The sequence below is a fragment of the Grampus griseus genome, assembly GCF_964374135.1.
Source record: "Grampus griseus genome assembly, chromosome: 8".
NCBI classification, from domain to species: Eukaryota; Metazoa; Chordata; class Mammalia; order Artiodactyla; family Delphinidae; genus Grampus; species Grampus griseus.
Genome location: NC_139002.1, coordinates 79,346,172 through 79,367,013, shown reverse-complemented (window position 1 = coordinate 79,367,013; position 20,842 = coordinate 79,346,172). Strand labels below are relative to the sequence as shown.

The 20,842-nt window shown below is 35.3% G+C and overlaps 1 protein-coding gene across 1 annotated transcript in view; it reads right to left on the bottom strand.

Moving 5' to 3' along the window:
• The window catches only part of ANO3 (anoctamin 3), a gene marked incomplete at both ends in the record, with an annotated part of 413,216 nt that overhangs the window by 162,950 nt on the left and 229,424 nt on the right, over positions 1-20,842 (bottom strand). Inside the window, 1 exon segment of the mRNA XM_082660958.1 lies at positions 4,516-4,634. Within this exon segment, the coding sequence (XP_082517084.1) occupies positions 4,516-4,634 (119 nt within the window).

Genomic DNA, 20,842 nt, shown 5'->3' with positions numbered 1-20,842 from the left:
CAGATGAAGTAAACAGAGAGAGAGAAACTCCTGATCTGTGAAGATAACCTAAGTATTATCAGCATAAAATTGTAAACCCACTTTAACAAAACCAAACCAAAGAGGAATGAATAAATCTCACACAAACATTTATTTCTGTATCTACTTACTACAGTTCAGAATCATTATAAGAGTAATGTTTAAATTGTGCCATATTTCTTCACTAACACATTGATGGTGACTAATGAAGGGATTTGAAAAATTAATCCAGGTCAAACTAAATCAAACATCACAGAAAAAGATATTTTCAGGGAAGTGATTATTGGCTATTGTCCATGCAGTGATAACCAAAAGCTAAGTCATTCCTTGGGTTAAATTGCATTTAATATCCAAATTTCTTTTACAAAGTCATTCCCACTTTAATCAATAAGAAGCAATTTTTAAAAAGTGAGCTTGGACTGAGTCAGAATTTCTATTGAAAAGTATCAAAAGGGGATGGTATTCGGTGCTGGATGACCATATTCAGATGCTTTGAAGAATCCGCAAGAGAATTTTAGGAATGGTGGGATTGCTGGAGCCAGGGATTTTTAAAACGAAACCCCAACCCAGGGACTCATTTGCTGATGAACTATAGTTTCAATGAGGTGTTCTCAACCTCCAAGTTGTTATAAAAACCTTCCATATAGTTCAATATCTGTAAACCAATCAATGTGATACACCACATTAACAAACTGAAAAATAAAAATCATATGATCAGCTCCATAGATTCAGCAAAAGCTTTCAACAAAATTCAACATCCATTTATGATAAAAACTCCTACCAGGGACTTGCTGGTGGTACAGTGGTTAAGAAGCTGCCTGCCAATGCGGGGAACATGGGTTCGAGCCCTGGTCTAGGAAGATTCCACATGCCGCAGAGCAACTAAGCCCATGCACCACAAGTACTGAGCCTGTGTTCTAGAGTCCAGGAGCCACAACTACGGAGCCCGTATGTCACAACTACTGAAGCCCACGCGCCTAGAGCCTGTGCTCCACAACAAGAGAAGCCACCGCAATGAGAAGCCTGCACACCACAACGAAGAGTAGCCCCCACTTGCCGCAACTAGAGAATGCCCGCACACAGCAATGAAGACCCAATGCAGCCAAAAATAAATAAATAAATAAATCTACTAAAAGAATAAGAATAAAAAATAAAACCTCCCACCAAAATGGGTATAGAGGGAACATACTTCAATATATATGACAAACCTACAGCTAACATCATATGCAACAATGAAAAGCCAAAAGCATTGATTCTAAGATCAGGGACAAGACAAGGCTGCTCATTCTCACCACTTTTATTCAACGTAGTATTGGAAGTCCTAGCTGCAGCAATCAGAAAATAAAAATAAATAAACGGAATCCAAATTGGAAAGGAAGAAGTAAAACTACCAATATTTGCAGGTGATATGATACTGTACATAGAAAATCCTAAAGATACCACCCAAAAAAACTACTAGAACTCATCAATGAATTCTGAAAAGTTGCAGGATACAAAATTAATATATGGAAATATGTTGCATTTCTATACACTAACAACAAACTACCAGAAAGAGAAATTTTAAAAAATCACATTTACAACTGCATCAAAAAGAATAAAACACCTAGGAATAAATCTACCTAACAGTGTAAAAGGCTTATAATTGTAAAACTGACACTGATGAAAGTAATTGAAGGCCACACAAACAGATGGAAAGTTATACAATGCTCATGGATTGAAAGAATTAATATTGTTAAAATGACCATAGGGCTTCCCTGGTGGCGCAGTGGTTGAGAGTCCGCCTGCTGATGCACGGGACACGGGTTTGTACCCCGGTCCGGGAAGATCCCACATGCCGCGGAGCGGCTAGGCTCGTGAGCCATGGCCGCTGAGCCTGCGCGTCCGGAGCCTGTGTTCCACAATGGGAGAGGCCACAACAGTGAGAGGCTCGTGTACCACAAAAAAAAAAAAAAAAAAAAAAAAAAATGACCATACTAATCAAGGCATTCTATGGATTCAATGCAACCCCTATCAAAATATCAATGGCATTTTTCACAGAACTAGAATAAATAATTCTAAAATCTGTATGGAAACATAAAAGACCCCAAATAGCCAAAAACAATCTTGAGAAAGAAAAGCTGGAGTTATCATGCTATGTGATTTCAAACTATACTACAAAGCTAAAATAATCAAAACAGTATGGTACTGGCACAAAAACAGACACACAGATCAATGGAACAGAATAGACAGCCCAGTAATTAACCCACACTTGTATGGGCAATGATTCTGTGACAAAGGATACAAGAATATACAATGGGAAAAGACAGTCTCTCCAGTAAATGATGTTGGGAAAACTGGACAACTACATGCAAAAAAATTAAACTGGACTGCTTTCTCACACCATGCACAAAAATAAATTAAAATGAATTAAAGACTTAAATGTAAGACCTGAAGTCATGAAACTTCTAGGACAAAATATAGGCAGTATGTTCTTTGACATCAGTCTCAACAATATTTTCTGAATATGTCTCCTTAGGCAAGGGAAACAAAATAAAAAATAAACAAATGGGACTACATTATATTAAAAAGCTTTTGCACAGTAAAATAAACTATCAACAAAATAAAAAGGCCACCTACTGAATGAGAGAAGACATTTGCAAACAATATTTCCAATAAGTGGTTAATATCCAAAATACACAAAGAACTCATATCAAAAAAACAAAAAAAATCCTATTAAAAAATGGGCAGAGGATTTGAATAGACATTTTTCCAAAGAAGACTTACAGATGGCCAACAGGTACATGAAAAGATACTCAGCATCAGTAATTATCAGGGAAATGCAGATCAAAATGACAATGAGATACCACCTCACACGTGTCAGAATGGCTGTTAGCAAAAAGACAACAAATAACAAGTGTTGGCAAGAATGTGGGGAAAAGGGGACACTTGTGCACTTTTATTGGAAATGTAAACTGGTGCAGCTACTATGGAAAAACAGTATGGAGACTCCTCAAAAAATTTAAAATTGAACTGCTATATGATACAGCAATACCACTCCTGGGTATTTGCCTGAAGAAAACAAAAACACTAATTAGAAAAGATATATGCACCCGTATGTTCATTGCACCCTTATTTACAATTGCCAAGATGTGGAAGCAACCTACGTGCCCATCAATAGATGAATGGATAATGAAGATGTGGTATATATATTATATGGAATACTACTTAACCATAAGAAGAATGAAATCTTGCCATTTGTGACAACATGGATGGACCTAGAGGGTATTATGCTTAGTGAAATAAGTCAGACAGAGAAAGAAAAATACTGTATGATTTCACTTATATGTGGAATCTAAAAAACAAAACAAATGAACAAATATAAAACAGAAACAGAGCTATAGATAGAACAAACAGGTGGTTGCCAGACAGGAAGGGGATGAGGGGAGGAAAGAAATAAGTGAGGGAGATTAAGAGGTACAAACTTCCAGTTGCAAAATAAATGAGTCATGGGTATGAAATATACAGTGTGGGGAATATAGTCAATAAGTATGTAATATCTTTATAAGGTGACATATCATAACTAGACTTATCATGGTGATCATTTTGAAACGTATAAAAATACCAAATCACTGTTGTGTAATAGAAACCAACATCATGTTGTAGGTCAGTCATACTTTAAAAACAAAGAATCTCATAGAAAAAGAGATCAGATTTATAGTTAATAGAGGTGGGGAGTGGGTGAGGGGGAATTGGATGAAGGCAGTTACAAGGTAAAAACTTCCAGTTATAAGATAATTAAGTACTAGGGATGTAAGGATAAAACATGATAACTGTGATGAACGCTGCTGAATGCCGTATATGAAAGCTGTTAAGAGAGTAAATTCTAAGAGTTCTTATTACAAGAAAAAAATATATATATATTTCTCTTTGTTTGATTTTGCATCTATATGAGACAATGGATGTTCACTGAACTTATTCTGGTAATCATTTCATGATGTATGTAAGTAAAAAAATTATACTGTACACCTTAAACTTATAAAGTGCTGTGTCAATTATATCTCGATAAAACTGAAAGAAAAACAAAAAATTTTGTCAAGTAGACCACATGATTCTAATTCTACAGATGATGAAAACAAGGCTAAATGAGCTTAATTAACCTGCCAAGTTACCACAACTATAAGTACTGGAACTGTAATTCAAATCTTGGTCCACTTGTTACTAAAATCCATGTTCTCATTAAAACATGGTGCCTTTCAAAAAACAAGAAACATGAAGGAATAAGCCTCTAAAGAAAATATTACTGAATAATTTCATGTTTCAGAATGTATAGTTCTGTTTGATAGTATAAATGAATACGATGTCTACACATAACTTTTCAATTTTAAGTCATTAAGGTATATATTAACCTGTGTGGCCTCTTATTCTCTCCAGCACAATATCGATTAAAATTGAAAAGAACTGAATGGATTTAGAAGTTAGAGTCTTCAAATGACTTACTGATTGTTTAGTTTGCATTACCTTAGGCAATCTGGGCTTGGGTTCAGAATTATTTTGGGGGACAAAGTCTTTAATGAGGCGAGATCGGTCATAATTAGCATGTTCTGATTCATCCGTGTAATCCTTATCTTTTCCTAGGGCTAGAAAAGAGAAAGAGAAAATTACATCCATTTTTATCCTTCTTCCTTTTCTCTCTCTTTAAATATACTAAGCTCTGTTTTTTCATGTTTTCCCAAGGTAACCAGGTATAATTTTCATATGACCCATGCATCTAATAAATAAGCAAAAAATGGTAGTAACATGGAATCTTGCCTGTTATTGGATTAATGTCAACACTCCAGTAACTTGCAAAAAAATTAAATGCATCTCTGTTATTTAATGTACTTAAACTTTTTGAAAACAAAATTAGAGTCATGCAAACGCCATTGGACACATCATTTCTTTTGAACTTGAAGATCGAGATATTTGCAAGAATTCAATAGAATAGAATTCAAATTCAATAGAAATTTGTTTTTAAAGCAAATTTTAAGCATTTATTTGCTTAATTAAAAAAAACTATTGATTTTGGTCATTTATTTTTTAAAAAGTTGCAGTTTTATAAATGTGAATTTGAAGAGAGTAAGAAGTCTGAGAAATCATAGAAGAAAAGCTAACAAACTTTACAAGAAGGATTTAAAAAATATTAGGAGATTGAAATGAAACCACAACATCAAAAAAGGAGGAAGAATATTGAAATATGGCAATTACCACTGCAATAATCAGAAAGAGTAAACCACAAACATAAATCACATGTAAGAACTTATATGAATAATGAGCAAGCTATAATCAATGTAAAAGAGTATAAAATAGGAAATATCCATGGTGGTTGGGATTTGTGTTCCAGTGATACAAGTATCTCTTCAAATTCAAAAAGATTCTTAAATATTTAGTCTTTTCAAATAAATTAAAATGTTTTGGAATTATTTTATTCAATGTGTTGATACTTATCAACAACGAATTTTGACACAGACAACTATATATGGTGTTTTCAAGAGTTCAGTTGTGTGACTTAGCATTGTAACAAAATAAAATAATTTTGTTTACACTACATGCATTAGTTTCTTTTATTAGTAATGCTTAAAATCTGCTATAACATATGGAATGTGATGCACAGCTAGCAGTATCAGGTTATTAGCAGTGGTATGAACTAAGAATGAACAGATCACAGTACATCTTAGGATGTAATTAATTACCAATTATGTTAAAATGCTCTAGGCATTTGAGTTATACCTACAGCTATTAATAATAGCTATCACTGATTGATGGTTAACATTTGCTGAGCACATATTAAGAGCCCAAAACTTTACACATATAATTTCCTTTAATTCTTATAACAACTCTATGAAGTGTGTACGATTTTTACCTACCCTTAATAATAAATAAACTAAGGCATATGGAAATTAAGTAGCATGGCAAAATCACTAAACCAGTAGGGGGTGCATCAAAAACATCCAGATTGACTCTGAAGCTGATGTTTGTGAATATATCAATACTATAATGTTTCCCTAGATTTAGGTAAATTACATTTCATCTATTTAACAATTATTTATTAAACACCTATGATATGACAGATATTCTTTTAGGACATATAGCAGGAAACAGAACCCTGCCTTCATGGACGATTCAAGTAAGAGAAGAAAAAACAATAAGCAACAACAAAAAATACATAAAATATTAGGTATGCTTTGTGGTCAGTGCATTGGAGAAAAATACAGTAAGGAGGAAAGATGCAGGTGTACGAGGTGGAGAGAACAGATGTTATTTTAGTACAGAGGATTGTAGTAACATTTGAGCAAAGACCCGATGAGGTGAGGCAGTAAGTCACACAGGTAAAGTGGAGGAAGAATGGTCTAGATGGAGAAAGTAAAAAGTGTAAACAGCAATAGGTAAACGGCATATGCTATTGAGGAGAATGCACTGGCCTGTGGGTCACAAGACCATCATTTCTCATCCTAAATCTGCCATGTCCTAACCAAGTAATTTCCTTTCCCTGAGAATCTATTTCTTCATCTGTAAACCAGAGATTTTTGAAGAAGTTCTCAGAGTCCTCAAACTCTAAAAGTTATTTGATTACTAATTTAATGTTTATAAAAGATAAAATTCCATTTATGTTAATTAATGCATTTCATTTCCCATGGAACACAGTAAATAAAATTTATAGAAGTTTTTCACTCATTTAAATCTTATTCCACTCACAATTTAATTTTTATGCAGAGGTTTTAAAATGTCATTTAGTTTGACTTTCTTTCTTTTCTTTGTCTTTAATTCTTATGACACAGACATTCCTGGAATAAGAACATACCTACATCATCATCTTGCTGGAGGAAAGCTCAGTGTTAAAAGACGTGCCAAATGCCACAAATTTCACAAAAACTTTTCAAATCTTCTTCTGTTCCTTCTTGCCCCAAGGCCCCAACTAGAACTGCTCATTTTTCTCTTCCAAACTGCATCATATTTTCCCCCTTTTTCTCCCTCTTTTCTTTTCTTTTCCCTCTCTTCCTCCCTTGTCCTCTCTCTTCGTCTTTTCCTTCCTTGCATTTTTTCTTTGAATGGCTCCTTTTATTTTTCTGAATTTAGAAAAAATTCTCCTAGGGCCATGTTCTCTTAATTATTTGTTTTTTTAATTTACTACAGAGTCCAGTACAGCTTGATCATTAGTAGATGAGTTAATTAAAAGAAGAAGGAAAAAATGTACTTATTTTGGAAAATCTTGATCCTAAATGATATAATTTTAAATTCCCTTTTATTGTTAGGAATGTAGATATGTTTATCTTTCTTATTGTCATTTTCCTTGACATTACACAAAAGGATTCTTCTGTTATATAACAATAGCTTTCTTTTTTTTTTTAACTACTATGAAGATTGCAAACTCCTGTCCTCATAATGTAAATGGTACCACTGTCTTTCACAATGTTCATACAATGTTCCTCAGCTTAGAAACTAGAAATCTCTATCCTTAGTGACTTAGTATGTATTATTCCTGAATATAGAAAGTTCTTAAAGTTGTTTGTGTTCTTTTTTAAAATACTTGATTTTTTTCTCACACTAACTTTATACACAGTATTACTTACAGCTAATGTTTTTTAACATGGATAGCTAATAATTACTTAATGTATCAGGTATCCTTCATTCATTAAATTAATATATTGAGTTCTGCCGTGCAGTGTACCAGGGACTATTCCAGGTTGAGGATACAGTAGGAACCACAATGAACAAAAATCTTTACCTTCATGAAGTCGACAGTGATGAAATTAAGGAAAGAACAAATATACCACTTACATATTAGAAGGTCATGTCGTCAATAAAGAAATATAAAGGGCAGGGAGATAAAGAGTATGGGAAGGGCAGAAATTTGCAATTTTAAATAAAATTCTTTAAGAATGGCTTCCCTGAGGTAAAATTGGAGCAAAAATGCCAATTGGTAATATCATCACAGGCAAAGGGTACAACAAATGCAAAGGCCCTGAGGTGGGAGCATGCTTTCCTTGTCTGTTCACAGACAAGGAGATCAGTGTGGCAGTGAGGAGTGAGCAAGGGTGAGGGTGGCAGAATATCCTGTAGAGTGGTAATGGAGGAAGTGGGAGCACATCAGGATTGGGGCCATTAGAAAGATTTTGGTTTTCATCCTGAGTTAAACAGAGTGCCACTGGATGAATTTGAGCAGAGGATGACATCATCTCTCTTAGATTTTAACAAAATTACTCTGACTGCTGAGATGAAGATAGGTTGAAGGGGCCAATGGCAAAGGCAAAGAGACTAGTCAGGAGCTATTGCAACAATCAGGGAGAGAGGATGTGGTTTGCATCAGGGTAGTAGCAAGACTGAGAAATGATCAGATTGAGAATATATTTTTAAGGGAAAACTAACAGAATTCTATTGGTCATGGTGTATGAAAGAGAGACTTCAACAATAATCCTAACGTTTTTGGCTTGAGCAATGGGAAGGGTGCCATTTTTCACATAATATTTTACTAAATCCTTTAAAGGTATTGTTACCAGCCTCCATTAGCATGAGGAAATTTAGGCAGTTACCTAGGATATCACATTTAGTGTATGGCAGAATTAGGGTCCAGGAAATCTGGCTCTAAACCTTACATCCCCAGCTACTATGTAACATTGCTTCTTGTAGTATTGGACAGATGATGGTTTTGGAAACTTTGAGGCAACAAAATATTTACAAATGAAAAAAGAAGTGGGTTATTAAAAAATGCAGTATACTTGTTGAATGAAAAATGGGTGAAATTTCCAGATTATAGACATAGCTCTCTAGCTTCCTGAAGCTGACAATGATGTATACATAAATATTAATATCCCAATAGATAATGATAAAGACTATCAACAGACAAGTAATAAAAAGTGAAACAAATTTAGTAAAAACATTTATTTTTATGTGGTTTAATATTCTCTGTGACCAATAATTTAAATAAAAATGTTACTCTTTTATGCTAGTACATAAATATTCTTTTGTATCTTTTGTTTTTAATTAAAATACCCATTGCTGAAAAGATGCTAGGGAAACTGGTATCATCATTTATTTTCTATACCAACATAAGTTAGTAAAACCTTTAGAACAAAATGTGTCAATATGTTTTAAACAGAATGACTGGAGAGTAATCCTAAAGTTATAATCTAAAAGAAAGAAAACCTATGTTCACAAGCATGTTCACCAAGCCTATGGATACTATACTACAGAGACCACTGCCACCTTAATAAACAGCAACTCAATTCTTCCAGTTACATAGGCCAAAATCCTGACTCCTCATTTTCTCTTATCCCCATGTCTGATCCTTAAGTAAATTCTGTTGACTTAGCACAAAGCATCATTTTTCTGCTTTGCTTTACTCTTTAGCATATATCACTACCTAAAATGCTGTACGTTTTCACTTACTTATCTTCATTTATTATCTGTTTCCTTCAGCAAGGTAATTTGGGTGCTGGGTTTTCACTTTGTTCACTTTTGTTGTCTTTTTGTTTACTGCTTCATCCCTAACATCTAGAACAACTAAGGGCACTTAGTTGCCATTCAATATATATTTGTTGAATAACTAAATGGATTTAAATGCTCAGTAAATCTTACCTGAACTATCTTCAAATTATATCTAGAAATGGATCATTTGTCAATACTTGATAACAGTTTCTTAATCCAAGCCATCACTATCTCGAGTAGAAGTCTATAAGAGTCTTCCTAACTGATCTGTTCCTATCTTTTGCCCCTATTACATGGCAGGCAGAGTAGCCCTTTTAAAACCTAAGTTAAATCACGTTAACCTTTACTCAAAACCTTCCAATAATTTTGTAGCTCTAAGTAAAAGTCATAGTCCATAATATGACACACCGTGTATGCATCATCTGTCTCCTTACTACCACATCTCATCCCTGTCCTACAACCCTACCCTCACTTCCTCCAATCCAGCTGCACTGGGTTCCTTGATGTTAAGCATACTCTCACCACAGGGCCTTTGCACTTGCTCCTCTCTCTGTCAAGAATGCTCAATCCCTTTTCCAGTCAGAGTTCTGCTCATGTCACATCAGAGAATCTCTCCTTGACCACTGTTTCTAAAATAGAAACTTCTATAGTTCTCTGTCTTCTCATAAGGCTTTATTACTTTTATCAGCACCTGATATAAAATAATACACACATATGCAAAGCATATGTGCTACATATGTACATATATATCAGCAACTGACATTGTTATAACATAGCTATATAACATATGTATAAGTTTATGCTATATATACCCATGTATATATAAACGTGCATATGTATGTATGTATATATATATATACAAATGAACATATACATGTTCTACATGCATATATTTGTGCTTGTACCTATATGAGAGACAAAGAAAAAAATAGAGAGAGAGCGCTGATGGTTATCTATCTCTTCGCACTGTAAGTGACATTGGTGAGGTGACTGTTTTGTTCACTGCTACATACCCATTATTTAGCTCATTGTTTAGCATTTTGTAAGCACTTAGTGTCTGTTGAATAAACTGATGAATAGATGGTACACTCATATGTGGGACTATTTTCCATCTGTTAAATTGCTAATTTTACAGACTGACAACATATAGAAATGCTTAATGTATACTATTAAGTTAAAAAGCTACTTTTCTTCTATTTTGATATATTTTATTTCAAATATGCTTCCCCTTCCGAGTGCAACTTTGTAAAACTATGTAAACTTAAGGACAAAGAGTGAAAACTACAGTATGAAAAGAATGTGAAACATTCTCTTATTTTGGCAGAGGAATAGTAGTTTTCCTCTTTTTCTATTTTTCTTGCCAGAATTTTATGTGTATTATAAATAGTAGAAGTTTAAAAAAATTATTCTTGCCAGAATTTTATGTGTATTATAAATAGTAGAAGTTTAAAAAAATTGCAGTTGGTATTAAGATCTGAGAGTGACAGTGAAGAGGACCACACTGCATTTTGATTAATAGAGCTAATCCTTCTTCCATTAGAAGGATTATCTGAAATATAAACAAAACCTACCAGTGTGTTTTGGTTCTGATCAAGGACACAGACCTTATTTGTATGAAATTTGCCCCATGTGGTAAAAATAAATTAAATTTCAAACAAACTGCATAATTTCAACAATAACACTAAATTACAATACCAAATATATATCATATTTCATTATCCTAAGATGCTTTTCCCCCACATTTTAGCATTTCTGAAATCAGGATGGGGTCAACATTCCATGTATTATTTAACATAGGAGCAACCCATTTTTCCTAAAAATGCTTATTAATTTGATGATGCTTTTCACAACTGATAGTGTCTTTAAAATCCAGGAAGTCTGATAATTAAGAAAAACAGACTTTCAAAAAACAAAAACATCTAACAACTTTCTGGTACAGTAGAAAACAGATAATTTTGATTATGAAAAATGGAACTATTGTTGCTCTCCAGTAGGAAGACATACACCCTTTAAAAAATAAATTGTATTTCATCAAAATTAAAAATCTGTACTTTAAAGAATATCATCAAGAAAGAGAGACAACCTACAGAATATGAGAAAAAGTTTGCAAATCATATATCTGATAAGGGACTTGTATATGTATATATAACTCTTACAACTCAATAATAGACAAACAACCCAGTTTAAGAATGGGCAAAAGATCTGGATAGACATTTCTCTGAAAAACATATACAAGTGGCAAAAAAAACAAAACAAATAAACAAAAATAACCAAACACACGAAAAGATGCTCAACATTACTAGCTCTCAGGGAAATGCAAATCAAACCCACAATGAGACCACTTCAAACTCACTAGGATGGGTATAATCAAAAAGAAAGACCATAACAAGTGTTGGTGAGAACGTTGAGAAATTGAACCTTCATACACTGTTGGTGGGAATGAAAAATGGTGCAGCTGCTGTGGAAAACAGTCTGGCAGTTCTTCAAAACTTTTAACATAGAGTTACCATATGATATAGGTATAACACTCAAGAGAAATGAAAACATAATTTCACAAAAAAATTGTACACAAATGCTTGTAGAAGCATTATTCATAATAGCCAGAAAGTGGAAACTAAAATCAAAATGTCCATCATCTGATGAACAAATAAATAAAATACAGTTTATCCATACCATGGAATATTATTCAGCAATAGAAAGGACTGAAGTACTGATTAATGCAAAAACATGGATGAACCCTGGAAACATTATGCCAGGTGAAAAAAGCCAGTCACAGAGGTTCAAATATTGTATGATTCCATTTTTTTATGAACTTTTCAGAACAATCTATAGAGACAGAAAGTAAATTGTTATTACCTACAGCTTGGGGCATTGGGCTTGCAATAACAGTTGACTGCTAATAGGTGGGGGATTTCTTTTTGAGGTGACAGGAATGATCTAAATTGACTGTAGTGATGGGTGCATACCTTTGAGAATATGCTAAAAACCACTGAATTTTCACCCACTACTTTGAGTGGGTGAATTGTATGGTTAAGGTGAATTGTATCTCAATAAAACCATTATATTAAACAAACAAACAAAAAAACAACCAAGAAACCAAGATTCTCAAAGCTTAAGAAAATCATTTAGTATCTTGAAACAAGGAGCCTAATGTAATGGAAAGAGAAATAATATTGGTTCCATGAAACCCAAGTTAAAATTCTGGTTATGCCAATTATTAGCTGAGTGACAGTGGGTCAGTTTCTTAATATGAAAATTTGGGATAATAAATCTTCTCGTTCCAAGGATTAAATGGAATAATCTATGTGACTTGTACACATAAGGTATTGAAGAAATATATATTCCCTTCCTTTGGTCTTTCTTTAAATTCATAATTCTAATATTTAGAATCCACAAAACAAATTATGTAATTTGGAGCAACCAAAAAAGGCTTATCTTCCCTTTTAAGCCTAAGTGGGTAGGAAACAAGGTACTTACCTTGAGTATGCCAATGAACAATTTAAAATTTAATCTAAATATCTCTTTTACAATCACGAATAACATTATTTATAATAAAAACTTCTGTTGAGTCAAGTGGGAATCCATAAAGTCTTCTAAATTTTGTTTGCAAACCAGCACCAGCTCAAAACTGGAGGTGATCAATACAGCAGGCTACTAAGATTGCAACATAAACTTTAGAGTCATCTCTGGGAGTATAATTTTAATAACCAAATTATTCCAGCTCAACCATTCTTCTTTATTATAATGCTATTTCATTTCATTATGCTGTTACATTGTATTATAACTGCTTAAGGCTCTGGAAGTGGATGATGTAACTCTTGAACAATTTTAAATATGTGTGGGTGATCTTATTAGTTGGTCCCCACTTATTTGCCACTATGTAACCTTCCCATTCATTACTAATAATAACGTGTTTTAGGACTGCCAAAGTAGTTGAGGTTGAAGATTAAAATAAAATTAAGTCCAAGATGGCAGCATAAGAAGAACCAGGACTCACCTCTTCCTGGGTACACATCAAATCTACAGTTACGTACGTGTCATTTTCTTCTGAGAAAGACCTGAAAACTAGATGAACTGCTCCTCCAAGACACAAGATAAAAGACATCAAGACAGGTAGGAGAGAACATATTTGACAGTCTTGCCAAAATTTCACTCCCAGCGCAGTGACAAACAACAGGGAGGGATCTCCCCAGCTCAGCACTTTTCTCAGAGGAACAAGGGATTTGTGCCCTGCACGAGGCACCCCAGCCCTTCGTATCTGCACCAGAAAGACAAGCACCCAAAATACCTAGCTAGGAAACAAACAGGAATACATACAAGGGGCCCAAAGGGCCACAGGGAACTGAGATTCACCTTTTAAAGGGCTTGCATGTGGTCTCATTCACCCCAGGATCCCTCACAACAGCAGCAGTTTAAAAAGTGCCTAGACTGTAATGTGAAGGAGATTCACTTGCTAATCTTAAAGCATCTGCTGGAAGGGCAGGAAATAGTTGAAATCTCTCCCCAGAGGTGTTGGTAGACACCATTTTTGTACTCTCTACCTGCCCTGCTAGCACAGGCAGGCAAGTCAAAGCCTCCTGCTGCCTTGCTAAGACAGGTGGGGCAAGCAGTCACTGCACTGTCTCACTGCCTTGCTGAAACCAAAAAGCTCAGGCAGTTGTGACACTTGCTTGCTGTCTGGGACCAGGGAACAAGAGCAGTCACAGCATTCTTCCCTTGTGGTTTGATGATTGTCTTTAGTGTTATGTTTAGATTCCTTTCTCCTTTTCTTTTCTGTATCTACTGTAAGTTTTTGCTTTGTGGTTACCAAGAGGCTCACATATAACATCCTATGCACATAACAGTCTATTTTAAGTTGATAGCAACTTAAATTTGAACATATTCCAAAGCTCTACAAGGCATTCTCCCACTGTATCACTGAAGCCTGCAAGCAGGCACAGTCAAGGCATTTTCTCTCTTCCTAAAGCCTGCAAGAGTGCCCGGCTTCCTACACTCTAGTTGCCTCAGAAAAGCCAGCAGGCGCTCTGGTGGTATTTATTGATCAGGTGACCCTGGTGGCCAACCTGGTCTCCACTGGACTGTAACAATCAGAGACAATTCTTGGCAGGCAACCACCCTCAGGGCACGGCACAGAGAGCAGACTGAAACCACCCCCATCTTCCTGTGAAAAAGCCTATTTATTTATGCTGGAGCTTCAGCCTGAGTGACAGGCTTAAGTTTTCCCACACACCTAGAGGCTGTGGAGGTACTTCCAGGGAAGCAGGGAGATAAGCAGGGAGACAGTAACATTGTGCAACCCCTTTGCATCACTACAACTTGATAATATCTTATACACTTACCTGGAGCCCTGATATTTGTAACTGTCCCCTAAGGCCACCCTCAGATCTCCTGGTCTAAAGACCAGTAAGGTTTAGGATTGCGGCCCCATAGAAACTGTATGTATTTGCATACATTAAAAGATGCTGCCTGAGGGCATGGTTTTCAATCAGCCTGAAACTAGGTGCTAAATGAGATTTCTTCCCTTGGAGGAAACATAAAAGTAAAAATCTCACTGGCAAAGGTAAATATATAGAAAAGGTAGTGAATTAATCACTTATAAATCTAGTAAGAAAGTTAAAGACAAAAGTAGTAAAATTAACTAAAAGTATAAAAATTAGTTAAAAATTCATAAAATGAAAAGATATAAAATGTGACATAAAAAACAAGGTTGGGGGATAAAAATGTAGAACTTTGGAACATGTTCAAATTTAAGTTGCTAGCAACTTAGACTGCTATGTATCTACTTATAGTAGATACACAAAAGAAAAGGAGAAAGGAGCCTAAACAAAACACTAAAGAAAATCATCAAACCACAAGGGAAGAGAGAAAGAGTAGAATAAACAAACAGAGAGGAACTACAAAAACAGCCAGAAAAAAATTGACAAAAATGGCAAAAAAGTACATACGATCAATAATTACTTTAAATGTAAATAGACTAAATGCTCCAATCTATAGGCATAGAATGGCTGAATGGATAAAGAACCAGACTCATCTATATGCTGCCTATGAGAGACTCACTTCAGAATGAAGGACATACACAAAATGAAAGTTAAGAGCTGAAAAGAAAAATATTCCATGCAAATGGAAACAAAAAGAAAGCTTATGTAGCTGTACTCATATCAGACAAAATAGACTTTAAAACAAAAACTGTAATAAAAGACAGAGAAGGGCATTACATAATGATAAAGGGGACAATCCAACAAGAGGATATAACATCTATAAATATATAAGCACTGAACATAGTAGCACCAAAATATATAAAGCAAATATTAAGAGACCTAAATGGAGAAATAATAAAATACAATAATAGTATTGAATTTTAACACTCCACTTGCATCAATGGATAGATCATTTGGTTAGAAAATCAATAAGAAAACATTGGCCTTAAATGACATATTATACTAGGTGGGCTTAATTGATATATGCAAAACATTCCATCCAAAAGCAACAGAATACACATTCTTCTAAAGCACACACAGAACATTCTCAGAATATATCACATGTTAGGTCACAAAACAAGTCTCAAAAAATTTAAGATTATTGAAATCATATCAAGTATCTTTTCTGACCACAACAGCATGAAACTAGAAATCAATTACATGAAGAGAACTAGAAAACCAGTAATATGTGGAGATTAAACAATATGCTACTGAAAAACCACTGGGTCATCAAAAAAAAAATCAAAGGATAAATTAAAAAAATACCTAGAGACAAAATGAAAACACAAATATGACATAAATGAACATTATGAATATGAACATTCAAAATCTATGGAATGTAGTAAAAGCATTTCTAAGAGGGAAGTTCATAGCAATGCAAGCCTACCTGAAGAAACATACAAAAACCCAAGAAACTCAAATAAACAATCTAACTTTACACTAAACAAACTAGAAGAAGAAAAAGAAACACAACCCAAAGTTAGTAAAGGGAAAGAAATAAGAAAATCAGAGTGGAAGTAAATAGAGACTAAAAAGACAATAGAAAAGATCAATGAAAATAAGAGCTGGCTCCTTGAAAAGATGAAATTGGCAAACCTTTAGCTAGACTCACCAAGATAAAAAGAGAGGGCTCAAATAAGTAAAAACAGAAATGAAAGAGAAGTTACAACTGATATCACAGAAATACAAAGGCTCATAAGCAACTAATATGAACATTTTATGCCAACAAATTGGACAACATGGAGGAAATGGATTAATTCCTAGAAACATACAGTTTTCCAAGACTGAACCATAAAGAAATAAAAATCTGAATAGGCCAATTTCTACTAAGAAGATTGAATCAGCAATCAAAACTCTCCCAAGAACAACAACAACAAAAAAGTATAGCTCCAGATGGCTTCACTGGTGAATTCTACCAAACATTCAAAGATTTAATATTTATGCTCCTCAAACTCCAAAAAGAGGAAGGAAGGAACACTTCCAAACTTATTTTACAAGGACAGCATTACCCTGATACCAAAACCAGAGGACACCACAAAGAAAGAAAATTACAGACCAATATCCCTAATGAAAATAGATGCAAAAATCCTCAACAAAATACTAGAAAACAAAATTCAACAATACATTAAAAGGATAATACAGCATGATCAACTGGGATTTATTCCAAAGATGCAAGAATGGTTCAACATTCACAAATCAAACCACATTAACAAAATGAAGCATACAAATCATATAATCATCTCAATAAATTCAGAAAAAGCATATGACAAAATTCAATATTCATTTATGATAAAAAACTCTCAAAAAAGTAGTTATAGAGAGAATGAGCCTCAACATAATAAAGGACATACATTACAAACCCACGGGTAATATCTCAATGGTGAAAAGCTGAAAACTTTTCCTTTAAAATCAAAAACAAGACAAGGATGCCCACTCTCACCACTTTTACTTAAAATTGTATTGGGAGTCCTAGCCAGAGAAATTAGGCAAGAAAAAGAAATAAAATACATCCAAATTAGAAAGGAAGAGGTAAAACTGTCATTATTTGCAGATGATATGGTATTATATATAGAAAACTCTAAAAACTCTACCAAAAAACTATTAAAACTAATAAATTCACTAAAATTTCATGATACAAAATCACTATACAAAAATCTGTTGTGTTTCTGTACACTAATAATGAACTATCAGAAAGAGAAATTAAGAAAACAATCCCACTTACAATTGCACTCCAAAGAATAAAATACCTAGGAATAAATTAAATCAAAAAGATGAAAGACCTGTACTCTGAAAACTACAATACATTAATGAAAACAACTGAATAAGACACAAATAAATGGAAAGGTATTCCATGCTCATGGATTGGAAGAATTAATAATTTTAAAATGTTCATACTACCTAAAGCAATCTACAGATTCAATGCAATCCCTATCAAAATTCCAATAGTATTTTTCACAGACTTAGAACAAATGATTCTCAAATTTGTATGGAACCACAAGAGACTCCAAATAGACCCCAAACAGCCAAAGCAATCTTGAGAAAGAACAAAGCTGAGATACCCTGCTACCTGATTTCAAACTATACGATAAAGCTAGGTAATCAAAACAGTATAGCACTGGTACAAAAAAGACACATAAATCAATGGAACAGAATAGACAGCCCAGAAATTAACCCAAGCACATATGGTTAATTATTTTATGACAAAGGAGGACAGCATATACAAATGGGGAAAGGACAGTCTTTTCAATAAATGATGTTGGAAAAACTGGACAGTTACACACAAAAGAATGAAATTGTAGCACCATTGTATACCATATATGAAAAACAAAACAGAACAGAACAAAATCCCTCAAAATGGATCAAAGATTTGAATGTTTAAGACCTGAAATCATAAAACTCTTAGAAGAAAACATAAGTAGTAAGCTCTTTGACATCAGTCTTAGCAATGTATTTTCTTGGATCTGACTTCAACAGCAAAAAGCAAAAATAAACAAATGGGGCTACATTAAACTTAAAAGCTTCTGCACAGTGAAAGAAATCATCAACAAAAGAAACAGACACCTACTGACTGAGAGAAAATATTTGTAAATCATATATCTAATAAGGAGTTAATATCCAAAAAATAATAAAACCTCATACAACTCAACATCAAAAAAACAAACAACTTGATTAAAAAATGAGCACAGGATATGAATAAACATTTTTTCCAAAGAAAACATACAGATGGCCAATAGGCACATGAAAAGATGTTCAGTGTCACTATTCATCAGGGAAATGCAAATCAAAACCACAATGAGGTATCTCCTCACACCTGTCAGAATGGCTATTACCAAAAAGACAAGAAACAGCAAGTTTTGGCAAGAATGCAGAAAAAAGGGAACCCTTGTACACTGTTGCTGGAAATGTACATTGGTGCAACCACTGTGGAAAACAGTATGGAAACTCTTCAAAAAATTAAAAATAGAACTCTCATCTTATCCAGCAATTTGCTTTTGGGTATCTGTCCAAAGATAACAAAAACACTAATTCAAAATGATATGCACCCTTATGTTCACTATAGCATTATTTACCATAACCCGGATACAGAAGCAAGCTAAGGGTCCATCAGTGGATGAATGGATAAAGAAGTGGTATATATATGTAATGGAATATTACTCAGCCATAAGTAAAAGAACGAAATCTTGCCAATTGTGGCAACATGGATGGAAAACATCGATATTATGCTAAGTGAAATAAGACAAAGACAAGTACTACATAATTCACTTATATAATTCCACTTATATGTGGACTGTAAAACACAAAACAAACAAATTAAGCAAAAGAAAACCAGATTCATAGATACAGAGAACATATTGGTGGTTGCCAGAGAGGAGGCAAGTTGGTTGGGTGTAAAATAGGTGAAGGGGATCAAGAGGTACAAACTTCCAGATATAAAATAAATAAGTCAGGCTTCCCTGGTGGCGCAGTGGTTGAGAGTCTGCCTGCCGATGCAGGGGACACAGGTTCGTGCCCCAGTCCAGGAAGATCCCACATGCCGTGGAGCGGCTAGGCCTGTGAGCCATGGCCGCTGACCCTGCGTGTCCAGAGCCTGTGCTCCGCAATGGGAGAGGCCAAAAGAGTGAGAGGTCCGCCTACTGCAAAAAAAAAAAAGAATAGGGACTGGACCTGCACCTCTGGGATGGAGCTGTGAAGGAGTTAAAGTTTCTACACACTAGGGAGCCCCTTCACTGGTGGAGATGGGGGGTGGGTGGGAGGGAAGCTTCAGAGCCATGAAAGAGAGTGCAGCAGCAGGGGTGCAGAGGGCAAAGTGGAGAGATTTCTGCACTAAGGATTGGTGCTGACCAGCACTCACCAGCCTGAGAGTCTTGTCTGCTCACCTGCCATGGTGGGTGGGGGCCGGAAGCTAAGGCTCAGGCTTCGGAGGTCAGATCCCAGGGAGAGGACTGGGGTTGGACGTGTGAAGACAGCCTGAAGGGGGCTAGTGTGTCACAGCTAGCTGAGAGGGAGTCCAGGAAAAAGTCTGGATGTGCCTAAGAAGCAAGAGACCATTGTGTTGGGGTGCGTGAGGAGAGGGGATTCCTTCCCAGTGTGCCCACAGAAGGCAGAGCACCGCCTAAACGAGCTTCAGAGATGGGTGTGAGCCACGACTATCAGCTCAGACCCCAGAGACGGGCATGAACCACTAATGCTGCTGCAGCTGCCACCAAGGATCCTGTGTGCAAGCACAAGTCACTACCCACACCCACCCTGGGAGCCTGTGCAGCCCGCCACTGCCAGGGTCCCATGATCCAGGGACAACTTCCCCGGGAGAACACATGGCTCGCCTCAGGCTGTTGCAATGTCACGGCAGTGGCCACAGGCTTGCCCTGCATTCTAATTATGAACCATACCCTTCCCTCTCCCTGGCCTGAGGGAGCAAGAGAGCCCTAATCAGCTGCTGCTTTAACCTCCTCCTGTCTGGGTATGGAAGAGGCTCAGGGCGGCCTACATGCAGAGGTGGGGCCAAAACAAAGCTGAACCCCAGTACCTGTATGAACAAAGAAGAGAAAGGGAAATTTCTCTGTGCAGCCTCAGGAGCAACAGATTAAATCCCCAGAGTCAACTTGATAAACCCCACATTTGAAGAATACCTGAACAGACAATGAATGTTCTCAAAACTGAGGCAGCAGACTTTGGGAGCAAACTTAGACTTGGGATTTGCTTTCTGCATCTAATTTGTTTCTGGTTTTATGTTTTTCTTAGTTTAGTTTTTAGTGCTTATTATCATTGGTGGATTTGTTTATGGGTTTGGTTTCTCTCCTCTTTTACTTCAAATTTTTTTATTTTTCGAATTATTTTTTATTTAATTTATTTATCTATTTTTATTTTTCATTTTTTTTCTTTTTCTGAGCATGCATGTGTATGCT